At 37.6% G+C, this 19,865-nt stretch overlaps 1 protein-coding gene and 1 non-coding gene across 2 annotated transcripts in view; one reads left to right on the top strand and one right to left on the bottom strand.

Moving 5' to 3' along the window:
• Window positions 1-19,435, top strand: part of Dhc1 (dynein axonemal heavy chain 1) — a 138,517-nt gene extending 119,082 nt beyond the window's left edge. The window contains 9 exon segments of the mRNA XM_074172628.1: window positions 1,244-1,412; window positions 2,807-2,959; window positions 5,105-5,512; window positions 7,241-7,434; window positions 8,178-8,361; window positions 11,568-11,794; window positions 15,028-15,147; window positions 15,211-15,363; window positions 18,982-19,435. Of these exon segments, the coding sequence (XP_074028729.1) occupies window positions 1,244-1,412; window positions 2,807-2,959; window positions 5,105-5,512; window positions 7,241-7,434; window positions 8,178-8,361; window positions 11,568-11,794; window positions 15,028-15,147; window positions 15,211-15,363; window positions 18,982-19,368 (1,995 nt within the window). The 3' untranslated portion in view covers window positions 19,369-19,435.
• TRNAM-CAU (transfer RNA methionine (anticodon CAU)) lies at window positions 2,133-2,204 on the bottom strand. Its single transcript has one exon. It is a non-coding gene; the product is annotated as a tRNA-Met (tRNA).
• Window positions 19,436-19,865: the final 430 nt, after the last annotated feature.

Raw genomic sequence — 19,865 nt, 5'->3', positions numbered from 1 at the left:
AACATACTTCAACATTGATTCAAAGAGAATTTGGGAAAATGATCAAGACATGCCCTCAAGACATGCTCTTATAGGCATGTCTTGAGCCTAAAAAACGAAATTACTCATCAGTGATTTGTTGATACTATCTATTTTCAACCATTGTGAGGTTGTGCATCATTATTTTCTGAACAAAAATGAGCAACAACGAATTTAAAGAGTTCAAGACTCTCGTTTGAGATTTTCGTACGGTATCAAGAAAAGAGAACCGATTTCTCATACACTTAAAAAAAAACAGGTGGATGAAAATGTACCATAGGCGGACTCTCCATTTTTAGACATTATTTCATAGTTATTGTTAATTGAATACCTCCCTTTATTTCAAACAGAATAACTTATCGAACTGTTGTTATAATGTGAACATCAGGCGTAAAATGATCTATGTTTTTAGACACTCTATCGAACTATTCAAAAGATCATTCACATTTACAACAGCTGAATTCTATAACAACCTATAAGCAACTATAAGTGCGCCCTCCTCCTCCCCCACTCCTCCTCCAACAGCAAGATCACTTTCTGCGGCGGGCGCTAAGAGCTCTGCCTTGAATAAAGGCAAGGAACCGGCTGCCCCTGCATGAAAGCTCCCTCACTTGTGCACCTCCACGGAGGAAACCGCAAGAAGGTTGAAGAAGTCACGTGACGACAGTAATGTCGCTGCACCATCCAAAACCTTCGCGGAGGCCCCCGTGAGACATCTCAAAGTTGCCAAAGAGAGTAAGTGTTCGGCGAGTCTTGGCCTACACCTGCTAATATAAAGGAGATGTCTCCTAGTGACCTGTACACCTTCCTGGAAAGGACAGGATGGACGATGACCTTGGAGGACAACTCTTCGGGAGGATGTATTGCCTAATAATACCCGCATATCTTCTACGACGGATTGGCTCTTGTAGGTTATAATTGATAGTATGTTTGTATAGATATCCGCCTCATCTTTCCTCTTTATTCGAATAAAATGTACCCGCTATCACAATTACAATTATAATTAGGGCCCTGTGTTTTTTTTTATTTTATCATCAAATTTGTATTTTTTTTCTCCATATTTTATCATGTTATTTGTGTTGTGAATGAATCCATTCATTATTATTATTATATGACTTGTATATTTTCATGATCTCCTTCCACGTAGTATCGGCAACATCCATCAATTTAATTATTATGACTTGACCAGAAATTAGTCTGATTTTTTCAATTATTCCATCATTAGATCGAAAATAATGATGGGGAATGGAGAACGTGGTACGAAAAAGAGAAGCCAGAAGAAGAAGACATTCCATGTGGCTACCAGAAAAGCCTAGACGTGTTTAGAAAACTGTTACTCATTCGATCCTGGAGTCCTGACAGGACCTTGTCTCAGGCACGGAAATACATCATGGGTGAGTTTTTTTCAGGCATATAATTGAAGCTATCGGTTATTCAACGCGATTTTGGAAATATATCTATACTCCATTCAATTCAAACCTGATTCCTATAGCTGGGATTCAATCAAATAAGCGAATGAATGTCATTACGTACTGCCATCCATAACATGAGTAGATTTAACTCATTTGTGACATAGAGTCGTGATTTTATGAATGAATTCAGTGTTTCATCTTGTAATGTCATCCAGATTGGTGCTGAGGAAGCAATAAGATAAATTTCTTATTCCGAAACATCAGATGTCCGACATTGAGGATGACGGTGTTTCATATCAGCCTACTATTAAGATCTTATTATTTTTATAGTACGATATAAGTGAAATTTCACCTGTTTCCTTTACGTACTATATTGTGTAGCATTCCTATAAATGATTTCTGATTCAAATCCATAACGAATGTTTAATGGGAATGGGAAAAAGTGTTTCATGTAAAATTCAAGGTTCATATAAAAATAATTGTTTCAAAAGTAATTTTTCATACGTGTGATTCATGTTTATATGAAAATAGTTATTTCGAGAGGCCTTTTTCTTTCAGTTTGTGTCTGAAACTTACTTCTTACTGCACATCATTGTATAGAAATGGAAAAATAGAAAGCCGAAACCTTTTTTTCGAAAAATTTATCTTCGCTAGAAATATACCACTTTCAGTTTGAAAATTTCTCATGACGAAAAAAAAAATTAGCAGAGCGTGGTTTCGATCCACGGACCTCTGGGTTATGGGCCCAGCACGCTTCCACTGCGCCACTCTGCTCTTGTTCGATATGGTTCGAGAATGAATGTCAAAGCACAGGGTTGCAAAAAGATTTTGAAGGAAATTATTGGCTAGAGCTAACTCAACTGTCTTGACATGTACATATTCTGATTCATTGATCAATAATCAATTCAGTTGAATGTTAACTTACTCAAATACTTACTTGCTTGATTATTTGCTCTATTACTCACTTGCTCACTAACTCACTTATTTATTTACTTACTCACTCACTTACTTACTTTTTTACTCACCTACTTACTCACTTATCTACTCATTCATCATTATATTTATTTATTTATTTACTACTCTTGAATAGAATTAATTTCCCATTAAAATAAGGAAGGCGTAAGGAATGTGAAACCTGATATCAATCAGTTTTGGATGCATGATATTTTTTTGCCAAAATGTGTATTGATATTGGTTTTTGTACCATCCGCCCATGTCTAGGGACAAAAGCTTCATAATGAATATGAGAAACATCGAATTATACTTGCTGTGTCTATACTAAAATTATGTATTTTGAAATTTTTTAGTTATAGTTGTTGAAACTTCAACGTTTTCCTGAAAGTCATAACACAATCAGTTGATATTATATTTTTCAGATTCTCTTGGTAATGAATATGGAGAACCATGCATTTTGGACCTGGAAGTCACTTGGAGTGAATCAGAACCAAGGACGCCTCTCATATGCATTCTCTCAATAGGATCCGATCCTTCTCCCCAAATATCTGCCTTGGCAAAAACAAAAGATATACGTACGTAAATGTGATCTTTCAGATATTGGCAGAAATGCAACTTCTTCACCGAAAGTTTCATATATAAAAATATAAAATAGTCTGCGAAAGCATATATCTATCTCTCAAGGATAGCTCACACATTTCAAAGTTATAGTCACAAATAATATAGTAAACGGAAAGATACTTTGACAAATGATTCATTCCTTATGAATTTTCTGTGAATTCATTTTCATATCACAATTTATTTGAAATTTATGAATTAATAAATGATGCATTTTCCTTGCCTGTTCTTCATTCTGTACAATAATTATAGAAAGATTAACGAAAAATCCATAACCTAGTAGCAAACGGTCGAAAAAGATAAGCATAAATCAATTTCTTACTATTGTTTGTTACCTCCTCTAGTAGACGACCTCCTCAGAAAGCTATGTGAAGAAAGCATATATTGCCTGGAATATGCTGACGATCTGGTGATAGTCACAAAAGGGAAATTTTCAGATGTCATCTCGGACAATGAAGTGGAGATCCCTTCCGCTACGGGAGTCAAATACTTATCACAGGCTCACGTGAAACATCTACAGAAGAATGTGCGGGTAAACTGGGGGCTGAACCCAAAAATGACACTCTGGTTATATACAAAGGTGGTGAGACCCATGATAACATACGATGTAGTGACTTGGTGGACTAGAACAAGGCTAGGCTACTGGCGGCGTGCGTAAGTGTCACAGGAGCCATGAGGACGACCCTAACTGCAGCACTTGAGATCCTTCCTACTCGGATTTCAGGCTAATGCAGAGGCAGACCCCAATCAACCAGTCACACGGTGTAGAATACTTGATATTGCATAATGAACTGAAGGCAGATCTGATACTAGGAGTGCAACAGTGCAACAGTGTTCCATGCAGAAGTAGCGGCCATCCAACACTTTATAGCGGAAATAAACAAATAAAACCATTGCCATTGCCATTGCCAAATCGATAGATTGGTGGCATGAGCTCCCTGGAATGAGGCAGGCGGAAGAGTTCATAAAGAAACCATCGCCCAGATTCACGGAAGACCTGCTAAACCACAACCGTAAGGTTGTTAAAGGGTAATACTTGGTCTACTAACGGGACAGAGCTGGCTAAGGACACATATGAGCAACGTGGGTCTGACAGGCGGAACCCAATGTAGGTTATGTCAAGAAGAGGAAGAAACCGCACTGCATGTGCCTTGTGAATGCGAAGCGATAGCAAGATGCGGGAAAGAAAAACCAGAGGCTGAGAGTTATATGAAGGGATCAGTGTCAAGGCTATGGAGTCTCATCAAAGAGATCAAGCTTGACAATGGGATCTAACAACCAAGATGCATCACAGTAGATCAGGAAAGGTCGCAGTGAATCAGGGCTAGCTCCCCGATAATCTAATCTAATCTACCTTCTCTAGCTCAGACAATTACTAAATCACAGGGCCCTTCATACAAATTATCGACCTCAATCAATAGGCTTGATATGCCCTTTTTATAGAATAACAAACTGGTTTTCTACTTTCCTTTGCAATGAACTTGCCACAACGTTCGGGTTATTCACACAACAACGCCTGCTTGTGGAAGCCATGGTTTTCAGTTGTCAAAAATAAACTCTTGCAACAAAACTCAAGTTCAGACTAAATTTTACAATGGAATGCAGTCGACTTCATAGGAATTTATTAAGGCCATTTCAGAGAAAATACTATTCAATAGGTAAGAAGCAATTAACGCTAATTTCATGTTATGGGAATTTCCAATAAGTACACTTCAATTAGAAGTCATTAGTATGCATTTGTCTTAGAATTTGTTAAGTTCGTTTATAAACAAATTGCAATTATAGTGGTGGAATATACAGAAATGTAAGAATATTTGAGTATTTGGAAAAAGTTTGTATTTTTGGAATCAGCATAGATGAATTAACCAAAATCAGTTGATTTTTTCCGGCAGCAAGACAATTTTTTTTGGTGGGCTGTGTTATAGAATAACTTTGTTTTTCCTTGTATGATATACATGAATCGAATCTTATTAAAAAATGTGTCTTATTTGGATCAATCTTTGATGAATTTTCTACCATATATAAAAATGCACCCAAATTGAGCTTGAAATCAAAAAGTTATGCACCTCAAAATACACCTGAGTGTATTTTTTTTGTTTTAGCCCTCAAAGCAGTGTCAATGGGCCAGGGACAGGAAATAGTTGCTAGAGATATGATAGAACACTCAATGTCAAACGGAGGCTGGGTCCTTCTCCAGAACATTCACCTCTCCCTCCCGTTCGCCACAGAGCTGATGGTGATGATTGTCGACACCGTGAAGATCCACGAAACGTTCAGAATTTGGTTGACGACGGAAGTGCACGAGCAGTTCCCCATCGGACTGCTGCAGATGGCTATCAAATTCACCAACGAACCCCCGCAAGGCATCAGAGCGAGCATGAAGAGAACCTACCAGAACATCACCCAGGATTTCCTGGATTATTCGGCGCAGTCTCAGTGGCCCCCGCTTCTCTATGCTGTCGCATTCTTGCATACCGTCGTTCAGGAAAGGCGAAAGTTTGGTCCTTTGGGTGAGAGAAGAAAATTACCTCCACTAAGATCGAGCATTGTCAATTGTAATGGTCTGCGAGACTTTTCATTCACCTATGATACGTTAACGCAAACAAATAAGTGGCAAATACTGTGCCATATGCCTACTTCTACAGTCTTCTGCAATTTATTATTGAGTATTGAGTAGTATTGAGAATTGAGTTTTATGGTTCTTCTGCTGATTCAAACCCCTCCTTCATCATACAAAAACTACTAGAAAAAATCATGGGCGTCGCCAGGATGAAAGTCAAGTACTCAAAATTGTAATTTTTCAAGAAACAACAAATCCCTGGTTGGGGGCAGTGAGTTTCGTGTTTTCAAACATAATCCTTTGATTCCTTTACTGACTCTTCAGTCTCTTCCATACTCCATCAGTCTTGTTCCCATGAATCTTTTGGTGGTTCCGGTAGAGGATCATGACAGAATTACTTCGCAAATCAGTACAACTTATACATTCATAAAGTTCCACTCTTTATTCGTGAATATAGATGTTCCACGTCACGTCTAGAGTACATTCAATTCATATTCATCCAGAAATCAGTCAAAAATTCTTCCAAACTATAGACTCATAAGGAAGCAACAATAATCCCTTATTATTGCTGCATCCCATTTGCCTTGGTGACGTTGCTCCATTGTCAGTATGTCTTGGTGGAATGTTTCCCCTTGTTCGTCACTGACAGCACCCAAATTTTCTGGGAAAAAATTCAAATGGGAGTGCAAGAAATAGATTTTGGGAGACATGCGACATTCCATTCTGCAGTAGTTTTCAAGTTGTTCTTCTACAAGTGTTTCGTAATTTTTTACTTTCTTGTTCCCTAAAAACTCCGAAACAATTCTTTTCAAAGAAATCCACGCAACTAATTCAACACTACTTGATGTTTGATCAAACTGTTGATAACTTAGTAGTTTTATAATTTGTGGTCTAACAAATATACCTTCTTTGAGCTTTGCATCACTTAATTTTGCAAAAACGTGTTTGAGATATATAAACGCATCACCTTCTTTGTCTAATGTTCAATGCGTAATGGAGGTAACAAAACGTTTTTGAGATTAACAAGAGGTATATTCTTCACGTTAGCTTGACCTGGAATATATTTATCTCTCGGAGGCCATTCTTTTACTTGATAATAGAGGGTATTTTGTTACCATTATGGAGGAGAACGACTTTTAAACTTGTTTCAGTAAATAAACGTCATTCGTTCGGGTTATGTGCAAATCCTAATCTTTCCATCACACCATTTGGATTTACATAAACACACATTTTATCCTGCATAGTAAAAACAAGGATAGCTTATGGTTATGGTTCCTAAATTTTGTAGCTCCCAATTTAGGGATGAAGCAAATTTGGAATGTCGTTTTCATTAAATTTTTGTGAAAAAAATCATGACTAAAAAATCTCACGTGTTAGGAAATCGTTACTGTCATTTTCGCATTTAGGGGCCAAAATTAACAAAGAACTGCCTTTGGCATTACAGTCGTAAATTGGCTGTAAAGTAGTGTTATCAATGACAAAATTCAAGATTGAATTGAAAAATTATTATATTACAATGTTCAATATAGTTCACACGAGGTTTTTCGATAGTATGACATCATATATAGCTTGCCACTTTTCCCAAATTTCGGACAGTAGAACCAGATTTCATGTCGAGAATAAAATATGCATATATTCAGTATCACAGAAATGAATATAGATAGAATTACTATTACAGGTTGGAATGTTCCTTACGAATTCAATCAAGCCGACCTTGCAGCTAGCGTTCAATTCATTCAGAACCATCTGGACGACATGGACCCCAAGAAAGGAGTATCGTGGCCCACTGTTTGCTACATGTTGGGAGAAGTTCAATATGGTGGGAGGGTGACAGATGATTTTGACAAACGATTATTGACCACGTTCACTCAGGTACTTCATTGACTTAAAAAAAGTTTATAGTTTATTAGAGTTTATCACACAACTGAGGTACAGGTACACTCGTCGAGGTACCTTCAAGGGTAATGAAATGCTTACTGTATACTATATATGCTATATACAGAGGTTCCAACGAAAACTTGACCCCCCACAATTTTTTCAAAGGCATAGGTGGTCGAGTGATACATCATTTGGGAAGTATTTCATCCCTCTATTACTCCAGTATTTTTTTTTCAATTTGGTTCATCCGCTACTGAGAAATTGAATGTTGAACATATTTATTCAAGAAAAAACAAAAAATTCGCTGTCGCTCATAATATTGAGGCAATCAACAAAAGTAATATCAATGGCAACACAATCAACGGATGAAGTGTTCAAAATGACCTGATGATGTTATATTTCAGATTTAGTTTTCTTCAATTGTTCAAATTGAGAGCTTCAATAAATCTATCAAATCTAATCTAATATATTCATGACAAAGTCAAATTTGTACATTCATAATAATGTCTTCAAATTCAAGCTGAAACTTTTCTTTTCCATAAAGTTGGAGTGCTGAAACATTAAAAACCATAGTGACTTTGGAGTAAACTTTCAGAAAACTTTCAAAAAAGAACCATGCTTTTCTTAACTTTGGTTCAATATTGACAATCTCATACAAATCTCCTTATGAATATTTTAATATCACAAATATTGGCAAAATCACCCAGTGAATGATGCTCTTTCAATTATTTTTGAAGGTATGGTTTTGTGACGTCCTTTTGAGGCCAGGTTTTGAGTTTTACAAGGCGTACAAAGTTCCGCAAACTCGAAATTTACAAGGATATCTTGATTATATCAGTAGTTTGCCTGCAACCGACACCCCAGAAGTTTTTGGACTGCACGCCAATGCTGATATCACCTACCAAATCAATACAGCTAAGGGTAAGTCATTCTTCATCTCATGCATACTCGGTGGTTTTTACCAATGAATTCCATATGAATTTAGAAAAAAAATGTGGTGTTATTAGTTTGATTTTCATTCAAACAGCTAGGAATATGAAATTTTTTTGAATATTCAAAATTGGATCAGAACATCAAAGTACAACTAATATTTCTCCATATTATCGTATTCATGATGATATTCAATTAAAAGGTTTTATTTAACTTGACTTGTATGTATGTTAACAAATCTTGCAAGTTCAATTTGACCCACTTCCCGGTATCCAATTGACCTGAAATTTTGCATGCTGGGCCAGAACCGATGACAATGCATGATAATCATAAACGTGACCTGATGCTGCTGCCAGGATCGGCTCCGTACGAGAGATCTTCTCAGCGGTAAATAGCAGGGACACGAAATTTTGTATACGCATTCGTTTATGATAGGCAGTTGGTAGGTCCACCATGAAATAGATGCCACATCCAGGGTTGGCTTCAATAAAAAAATATATTTCTAGAAAAAAAATTAAATCCATCTTCTACCTTCAAATACCTACTTCCCGACTCTGAAAATAAGACAGTAAATGGTGCAGTAGGTAGTGAGAACCCATATTTATTTGCATTGTAATAAAATTATTGCACAAGATAGTCTAATAGATTGTACTAGTGAAAATGATAATATAGATTTGAATAATATTATACCATCTGATATAAACAATACTGGGGGTTGCCAAAGGAGTTGTAAATATTTGTTGGGGCCAAGGTGATGTTGCGATACAATGTTGATGTGTCTAAGGGTCTAGTGAATGGTGTCATCGGTCATATAATAGAAATTATATGGCCTTGTTTCCGGAGAGCACAAATGTATGATACGGACATTCCATCACTCCGTATCGACTTCAGCAAAGATGGGATCCACGTTATTCAACCGAAATCTGTGCAATTTCCAGCTAAACTCAACCATGGTACAGCTGAACGTAGAATGTGGCCAAATGTTTTATGCTGGGCTTGTACAGTTCACAAAATGCAGGGTTGTACAGTTGACCACGCTGTTGTATACTTGGGTTCAAAGTTGTTCGCTGCCGGCCAAGCGTACGTGGCTTCAAGTAGGGTCACATCAATAGAAGGCCTCCTTATAGAAGAATTAGACTGTTCGAAATCAACTGGGACTCGGCCATGTAATAATGACGCCAGCAATGAAATGAATAGACTAAGAAATATAACAAGCTGATTCTTCTATGAGGTATGCCAGAGGAGTAGGTACCTACCTACTTCTATAGAATATAGTTCATCCTAATAATAGTTTTCCCCGTTCCTTAAGTTTTTCTTTTGAAGGACTCTTTCTTTTATAGATGGACTTTTATATTGATCGATAAGTATCGATTGAAACTAAAAAATATAAAATGAAATAATGATAAAAAACTTTTAAAACAAGCTTTTATTAAGGTGCCCTAAAAATATCAAAATAAAATTTTGAATCACATTAACCACATTCATTTATGACTTTACAGAATTGAAATTATAATCAAAGCTTGTCGCGATGCCTAGAAGAAATCTCTATATGTTCAGTCAGATGAAATTTTAATAAAATTTTAAATTTCAAATCCGATAAATCCAATGTGTGCAAAAAAGTTATTCAAGGTTGAAGTTCCACATTTTAAGCATTCACGGCACTTTTATTTAATTACAAACATTATGAATTGCTTACAAGTTTAGTAGGTAGGTGCCTACCTAATTACAAAATTTCAATTACAAATTGAAATTATCGCGACAAGCTTTTATTGTAATTTCAATTCTGTAAAGTCATAAATGAATGTGGTTATTGTGATTTAAAATTTTATTTTGATCTTTTCAGAGCACTTTGATGTACGCTTGTTTTAAAAGTTTTGTATCATTATTTTATGATATTATAAACACAAGAGTTCGACAAACTTCAGTGTGGTTTTTGAAGTTCTAGCAATTTTCCAATACTGAATGAGAGTGTTCAAAATAATAATTTGATTTGATAGAAAAGTTCTTTTCAAAACTCATACGACGGTGGTATGAAAAGTTTCCGATCTAACAAAGATACAGCCGAAAAAACAGTTTATACTTTTTTGGAGCCGGTTCCTCCTTTGCAGCCATATGTTTGGACTGTATTTTTGTTTCGGGCTTATGATGGGGTGATTGATCGGCTTTAATACTCAGATGCATTGCGCCCAAACTGCGCAAAGAGAGCGTTACTTTTTTGATTTAACGTACGCTAACGTGGTATCCAACACGTGGAGAGCTTTCTCATGATTGATTGTTGATTTGACATGTTCACAACCTCTGCTATATTTTTCACTCCAATTCGACGCTCGTCTAGTACCATTTGGTGAACTTTGGCGATGTTTTTGTCGGTAGTTGCAGTTTTTGAACGTCCTGAACATTCATCGTCTTCTAAGCTCTTATGGCCACGTTCAAATGCAGCTGCCCAAAATTTCACTGTGGTAAATGACAGTAGTCCCTATACACAAAATCCAACTCATATTTGATTTGCGTAGGCTTCTTGCCTTTCGAAAACAAATATTAATGACAGCTCGATATTCGATTTTGTCTATTTTCATAAAAACACTCAATTTAACCCACTTGAACGACTATTACATAGTACTGCGTGTCCAAAATGGCTAAAACTTTGCAGAGTAACTTTCTGTTCCCGAGGAGTCCTCCTAGGTCATCGTCCATCCTGTCCTTTCCAGGAAGATGGACAGGTCAGTAGGAGACATATCCTGTATATTGGCAGGTGCAGGCCAAAACTCGCCGAACACACACTCTCTTTAGCAACCTTGAGGTGTCTCACGGTGGCCTCCGCGAAGGTTTTGGAAGGTGCCGCCATATTACTGTCGCTGCGCGGCTATTCAGGGCTTTGGTAGGCTGGTTCTCAGTGGCATGGTTTGCAAAGGCTTTTGGGGGGTTTTAGTTCCCCTCACCCTACTGATTTCTGCCACTGACCAGGAGTCCGGCGACCCCGTCCATAAGACCACATTGGCTTCCCGGACAGGGCCTCCAGTCCCCTGGCCGTTTTCCTATCCGCCACCTGGGAACGCGCTCGATAGGTAGCCCAACCCACGGGGACGAACAACGATATTCCCTAGCTCTTATTTACAATTGCTGTCATCTATATGTTGAGGTCGGAAACTTTTCATACCACCCTCGTGCACTATTATGACATCGCAATTTTCCATCAGGTATTCTTGACACAATCCTCAGTGTTCAGCCGAAAGAAGGGGGAGGAGGAGGAGGAGAAACAAGAGAAACTGTGGTGTACTGTCTAGCAGAAGATATGCTCGAGAAACTACCACAGCAGTACAACAGTTTCGAAGTCAAAGAAGCTCTTCAACGCATGGGGGCACTATTACCTATGAACATTTTTTTGAGACAAGAAGTTGATCGGATTCAGAAAGTGCTTAAAGAGGTATAGTACTGTGATGAGGAGCATGTTGATCATATCCTTTTGTATCTTCACATATTGTACAATAGGATGTGTGATAAATTAGTTTAGGTTAATATTTCTGTTCTCAACTTCTTGCTTTGGAAACGATAAACAGGTGGGATCTATTTCCACGATTTTTCACAGTATGGTAGTCGATCGGATTGACGTGGGTGCTTTGCTCCACTCACTCAATCGATCGCTGTGTGAGTCTGTGGTTCAAGCCGCAGGCAGGACGATCGACTTTCACTAGCTATCGTCCAACCTCTGTTAGGAATCACACGTTGAAAAGTAAGATGTCGTTAGTCCTTATCTTGCACAAATTTAGACTTCTGAGAGTTGTCGTAGGGGGGGGGGGGCGACAACTGGTTGACAGAAAATAGATTTTAAACAGATCTTTATTAAATCAGATGGGCTGAAATCAGAGACACAATGTCTGTGAGTGGAACAGGCTCCGACCAATACCTACAACGTTTATCTTTAGCGTTCCTCAAATTAGGTGGGCTAAAGTTAGAGGTAAAATGTCTGTGGGTGGAACAGATTCATTTCAAGACCTATAACGTTCATCTATCTATCTAGGGTCAGGTGGACTAAAGTAAAATACTAAATATATGTGAGTAGAACAGGTCCAGTCCGAGACCTACAACGTTTATCTTTATCGTTCCTCAAATTAGGTGGGCTGAAGTTGGAAGTAAAATGTCTGTGAGAGGAACAGGTTCATTCCAATACCTATAACGTTCATCTATCTATCTAGAGTCAGGTGGGCTAGAGTAAAAGACAAAATATATGTGAGTGCAACAGATCCAGTCCGAGACCTGCAGCGTTTACCTTTAGCGTTCCTCAAATTAGGTGGGCTAAAGTTAGAGGTAAAATGTCTGTGAGTGAAACAGATTCATTTATTCATTTCAAGACCTATAACGTTCATCTATCTATCTACGGTCAGGTGGGCTGAAGTGAAATACTGAATATATGTAAGTAGAACAGGTCCAGTCCGAGACCTACAACGTTTATCTTTATCGTTCCTCAAATTAGGTGGGCTGAAGTTGGGAGTAAAATGTCTGTGAGAGGAACAGATTCATTCCAAGACCTATAACGTTCATCTATCTATCTAGGGTCAGGTGGGCTAAAGTAAAATACTAAATATATGTGAGTAGAACAGGTCCAGTCCGAGACCTACAACGTTTATCTTTAGCGTTCCTCAAATTAGGTGGGCTGAAGTTGAAAGTAAAATGTCTGTGAGTGGAATAGGTTCATTCCAAGACCTATAGAGTAAAATACTAAATATATGTGAGTGGAACAGGTTCAGTCCGAGACCTACAACGTTCATCTTGAATGTATCTCAAGTCAGGTGGGCTGAAGTTTGAGTTGAAATAACTGTGAGTTGACGGGGTCAAATCCGAATCCAACAACATACAATATTTTGCTTATCCCAGTCAGATGGGTTGAGGTTGGAGAGAAAATGCAGCATGACTTTCCCGGTAGTATTTTCTACACTTTGGTCTATGCTACCTATATGATGAGCAATAACAATAACTCTTTTGTCCATTATGTTCAGTATTTCAGTGTGCTGAGCTTATGCTTAATGATACTAATCCTGATACTAATACTAATACTGATTCTAATTATCGTGTTGACTTGTTTATGAAGATATTGAAAATTGAATAGAGGTCTTTCGATTGCGATTATTCAGGCTGAATGATGGCACGTTATTTTTGAAACTGATGTCATTGCTATTTCATAAAATTGAATAAGAATTTTTTGAAATTATGACACCAACATCCCCTTCTTGAATTTTGGAGAGATTAAGAAGAACTTCTGATCTATCAACGTATTCTAGCTTGGAATCTTCTGTTCTGAAAGCATTTTCTCAAGGACAAAACACAAGCACTACAGGAAAATCCTTATGACGCTCTCAGAGCGGTGCATGTGCGACAGTAGCGATTCACATTGGATTTGAATCGTCGGACACTGAATCTATTTGGCAAAACGTTCTCAGGAAATTCATTTCACATAAACGCAGTTTTTCAGATGGAAGAGTTCTTAAACAAGTGGAGTTAGAGGTATACTGGGTTCAATCTCAAAACGATGAACAGCCACAGTCCGTCGCGTACTTCTGATGTGTAGCTCTATTGGAGGAATCAAATGTGCCAAGTCATTTGAACCCTTTCCGTGAAAGTATCTATAGAAGAGAGATAAATCTCCAACCTTTCTTCGATGTTCCAGGCTAGCAAGGTTGCTTCAAACCGGCGGATGGCTTTTTTCTGGATGAAATCCAGCAACTTTAGGGTATGTTTTGGGGCAGAGCTCCATACATGAGAACAATACTTCAAAGAAAATCTGATCTGAGCTTCATAAAGCATCAAGAGTTGCTGAGGGGTGTAGAGTTTCAAGCTTTTGAGAAGCAGCCTTCGCAATTCCATAGACATGATTGTGCCAAGACATATTGGTGTCCATTTCAACCCAAATAACTTATTGAAGCATAAAGCGGAATTGTCTGACCTGACATTATTATATCCGGGTCGGAGAGGTTTATCTTCTTGGAGGAAACCGATGCCTGGGTTTTTGTGGCATTGAATTGAAGTTACTTTCACCCCCAAATTACTTCTAGATCATCATTAAGATATGCAACCTCCTGCTGCCGGTGAAGATGTTCCTCTGTAGCCAACGTCCAGGAATCCAAATGAGCTGACAAGACAAGTGAGCTGTCGTCAGCAAAGAAATACGTCGTTGATATACAATAAAAAAGAGTTGGAGACAATATGGATCCCTGGGGAATAACATCAGCGTTGATTGTAAAAGTATTCGAGGGATATCCATCAACGGCCACTTGCAGGGAACGTTTTTTCAGGAAGCGGCAGAGCCATATACAAAAATGACTCGACAAGCCTAGTTTGGCCAGCAAACCCTCATGCCACACACGGCCAAAGACTTTATGAATATCAAAAGCAACAGCTCTTGATTTTCCTTGTTTTTCGATTTCCTTGTTATTCCAAATATGCGTGATATAGGATAGAGGGTTGCCTGTTGCTCTTTGTTTTCAAAAGCCATATTGATGATCGCTCAAGATGTTGAAGCCTTCCAAATATTTGGTTGGAAGATTTTCTTGCCCTTTTTGAGAATAGGCTAAACGCGAGCAATCTTCAACAACTTTTTTGCGTTCTATATTATACAGAAAACAGTCATAACACTCTTGTTCATCTTTGAATTACTTGTTCTAGGTGAAAACTACTTTGACCGACCTGAAGTTAGCTATTGATGGAACTATTGTGATGAGCCAAACTTTGAGAACTGCTCTTGATTCTATGTACGATGCCAGAATACCAGACAGGTGGCAAAAGGTATATTTCCTTCATAATTCTCATCGGACATATCTCCATGCCTAGGAATATTGTTTTTTTTAGATATCTTGGGAATCAGCAACGTTGGGATTTTGGTATACGGAACTTTTGGAAAGGGATGCACAATTTCGAACGTGGTGCCAGAATGGAAAACCAAATGTTTTCTGGATGACTGGATTTTTCAACCCACAAGGGTTTTTAACGGCAATGAGACAGGTGAGCTGAAGTAAATTTGTATGAATCATATATAACCTTCTGAGGTGTCGCTAGGAAAATATTGAACCACGCACAATCTAGACTTGATAACTAGTTGATACCCATATCTTCTGGGTCTATATAATTCAATGTTCATAGCGAAGTAGTTGTTTGGAAAGTATTTTTTTCTTTTGTTATATTCAATGTTCATATGGAAGTGATTTGTTTTGAGACGGTTTCTCTTTAGTTTGTGTTTGAAAGTAAGTTTTCTCGAATTTACATTTGACTAGTAGTGTGTTTATTGAGATTCAGAAATTCCATTATAAAGTTTGAGTCCATGAGTGAAATTGAGAGTTTTTGTCAGTGTTGTTCTTATATGGTTCAAATATGTCACTACTATATGTCATTTGCAAATTTGAATGGACCCTTGAATATTTGCAGCCACGAATGAAAGAAAAAATTTGATATAGGTATAGAGGATATTCACATGAAGAATTTGGTTTAGGAAATAGAGATTGCAATGGGCAATGAAGATGACTTTTCCTGATCTACCACAATCAGTTATACTTTCAGTAATTTTCTATATACAACAATAGACCGATGTATCGTCCTTATAGAGATTGACAAAACCGTGAATTGGTTATAATAATGATGAATTGGCATCTGATTCAATAATGGTCTTTTAGTAACTCCACTCCATTGCATCACAAATATAATGACTACAAATCCTCCTCCTCCTAAGTTAGGTTAGGTTAGGTCTGAATTGAGTGGGTCTATTCCATTCTTCACCGCAATCCGCAAGGGTTTATTATGGCTCACACCTATTCACACTCGACCAAATAAACTCAGCTTCTTAACGAAGCTGATTAGTTTGTGTAGTAAGTGGTCTTTCAGGTCAGAACTCTGCCAAACTCTAAAAACCTTATTCGGTCCCGGGGCAGGCACAAAGTATATGCTCTGCTGTTTCAACATTTTCCGAACAGAGGCGACACACACTGTCTTCCGACAGTACGAGTCTCTGCATACGATAATTCAAATGACAGTGACCAGACATCGTAGTTCATGCCTACTGTAGTCCAACAACTGTTTGGTATCAAGCTTCGAAGGGTGGATAAACGCCTTGAAGTGAGCCAATCCTGGAAGATTCTGCCAGAACTCCATGAATCTTCTTGCCATCCAGGTGTTCAATGTTTGTTTGGCAAAGCCTAAAGCGATGCCAATGACAGGTTCTGGTCTGATAAAGCTGCTTGCAGCACCATTCTTTGCAAGGAAGTCAGCAGCATTGCCTCCCAGGCCAATATGGCGAGGAATCCAGACCAGAGACAATCTATTAAGTCCTATCGAGGAGAGTGGTTTTTGGCAATTTGATACCAATTTAGACGTTGCTCGGTAGGAGCCAAGAGCTTTCAACGCCGCTTGACTGTCCAAGAATGTTTTTATTGACTTGTGTATGAGGATGGATTTATCCATTCTCTCCGCACACATATTAATAGCGTAACTTTCCGCTTGAAATATTATTGTTACTAATGATTCGTCTGATTGTAATGAATTTTTCATGAAAATAAATGTGATAGTGATGAGAGGTTAGTTTTCTGTTGGTCATTCAATAGAAAATTTGATTGTTTATGTTCATTGATTTTCAGCAAGTTGATTTTTTGTTCTTTATTTTCTGTATGGAGTACGTCGTGTTTGTTTTTTAATAAATGTAATGCTGAGGTTGAACTGCTTTCCTTCAATCCAAAACTTCTTTTGTGTTCGGAGATTCTGGTTTCAAAATTCTTAGTTGTTCTACCAATATAAACTTTTAGGCATGGCCACATTCAAGATTGTGAACACCAGGAGTCATATCATCAGGTATGGTCTTTTTAGATATATACACGTGACTGGATTTTTGAGAATTCAGTGCTGATTTATGAATATCCAACTACGACATCATGATATTGGGGGTCTTGTTTTATTTTTAAATGTTTTTGTGTTCTTAGAGTTCCGCAAAAAACACGGAACACAGACTGCCCTCTTGAAAGTAATCGACGATCTTGCGAGATTTAAAGTCACCATTTCAGTACTGCTTGATCAAAGTAAAGCTTTCGATTCAGTTAATTTCGATTAACTCATCAGCTAGCTCAATTTCATAGGATTCGATGACATTTTTATCAAATGGATGACCAGCTATCTCACAGGTCGATCACAGAGGGGTCAAACTGGATGATTACTCATGGTCATCCCTAAAAGAAACAATCTCAGGTGTACCGCAGGAAAGTATTTTAGGACCCTTGATGTTTTCAGGGTATATTTTTGATTACCCCACTTTCTTATCACATTGTCAAGTACATCTATACACAGATGATATTTGTCTTCTCATAACACCGATAGAGAAAGTTGCGTGGCCAATATAAACACAGATTTGCACAAAACAGTCCTATACTCGAAGAATCATGGACTGAAAATCAATCCAAATGAAACTTTGGCTTTATGCATAGGGTCTCAAAGACAAATAGTAGAAACTCAGTGTAACTTTAGGCTCACTGTCGACAACGCAGACATTGACTGGGTTATTTGAACATCTTTTTTACCCCCATATCGAGTATTGTTGTTCGGTGTATAACAATTATTTGCCGCAATATAACAAGCAGAAGTTACAGCGTATACAAAATGCTTGCATGCGATTCGTATGCTGTTTATTTTTGTTAAAAATGAAGGAGCTGAATGTGAGGTATGGAGTCCAGTATTTGATAAGAACATTTTTGTTTAAATTGCTTCAAACTAAAACACCTAGTTATTTAAATAGATTATTGAGCAGACATTCTGACAAACATATGGTCAATTTGAGAATAGACTCATTCACCATACCTAGGCACCGTACTTCCAAATTTCAAGAATGTTTTTCTTATATAGTCCCTTCTTGTCTGAATGAAATTTTCCCCCTTTAAACCATAATATTCATCAATTTAATAAAGAAATAAAATTACAAATGCTTACTGCTCGGTACTAATTTAAAAATTTCAGAATTCAATGTATGGCAGTTCAATGAAATTGTTAAATTGACCAAAATAATGTTAAGAACATTAGGAGTTATTAGCAACTATATGATCTATTATTGTTTTCACTTCTCTATCATTGTTATGATTGTAAATAAGTATTTCTATAATCATTTTCTTACACTCACTGTATAATTTTTTGGAAGAGTGGAAGATGGCTTTTGGCTAACCCTTTTCCTTTTATGTATAAATGTATTTTTATGCATAATAAACAATATTATTACTAAATGAACAATTGTGATGTTGTCTGCAAATTTAGTTCATGTATTAAACTACTGAACTATTAAGAAAAATAGTAGGCCACAAAATAGATCCCTGAGGCACTCCACAAGGAATATTCCTCAGTGCAGTGTCAGATTCTCCCATACATATGAATTGCTTCCGTCCTGTTGAATAATTCTCAAACCAATCGTAAGCACTACATCTGATACCAATTTGATTCAGTTTCTCAAGTAATACATCATGATCATCCATATCAAATACTTCTCACAAAACCAACAATCAGTCCACACTTACGAGTATGATGTGAATCTATTTCCAATCGAATTTAACTTCCCTACTGGATTTCGAATTTTCAATGATCTTCTATTGATATTTCTAGGATGTCACCCGAGCCCACAAAGGCTGGGCCTTGGATTCCGTCGTTTTGCAGAACCTCATAACCAGGTACAACAAGGAAGATCTGAAGGAAGGCCCAGCAGAAGGAGTCTACGTTCACGGTCTCTTCCTAGAGGGCGCTGGCTTGGACAGACGCTCGGGAAAGTTGGTCGAGAGTAAACCCAAGGTCCTATACGAACAAATGCCTGTGATCTACATCTACGCGATCAACACGACTGCTGGAAAGGACCCTAAACTATACGAGTGTCCGATATATCGGAAGCCACAAAGGACTGACCAGAAGTACGTCGGGTCGATTGATTTCGAAACGGATCACAACCCCAGGCATTGGACTCTCCGAGGTGTTGCGCTGCTTTGCGATATAAAATAAATATGAATAGTATAGATGATCTATTAATTTGTTATTGTTGAAATCAATAAATCATTCAAGCTTGAAATTGATTGACTTAAGTAACTCAAGGCAGGTTCGTACAAATTGATCATATTTCGAAACCAGAGCTCAATAACAAAGCATTCGTGATCCAGACCCGTTATATGTTTTATCCTAGCCTACCCAGATAGTGACTGAATATATATGTTTACTGTATTTTTTTTTTGATATCTGGCAACATCACAACGGTGCTTTCACTGATTTCAAAAATCAGACTTTAAACGAGTAGTATTTGTTTTCTTGTTGCTGATTTGAAAGAAATTCTGGAATCTTTGCTATCTTACATCAAAAAATAATGTCAACTCGAATGCTAGTGTGAGTATAGGTTATGTTAGGTTAAGTCCAAAGTAAGTGGGTCTATTTGACCCACCATCGCAACCCGCAAGAGTTTATTGTGGCTCACACCTATTCACACTCGACCAAATAAACCCAGCTTC

The sequence above is a fragment of the Leptinotarsa decemlineata genome, unplaced genomic scaffold, assembly GCF_025532065.1.
Source record: "Leptinotarsa decemlineata unplaced genomic scaffold, Ldec_3_MD MMD2_P_RNA_scaffold_12, whole genome shotgun sequence".
In the NCBI taxonomy this organism is placed as follows: Eukaryota; Metazoa; Arthropoda; class Insecta; order Coleoptera; family Chrysomelidae; genus Leptinotarsa; species Leptinotarsa decemlineata.
The sequence above is the reverse complement of the archived record's forward strand: the minus strand, read 5'-3'. Positions and strand labels throughout refer to the sequence as shown.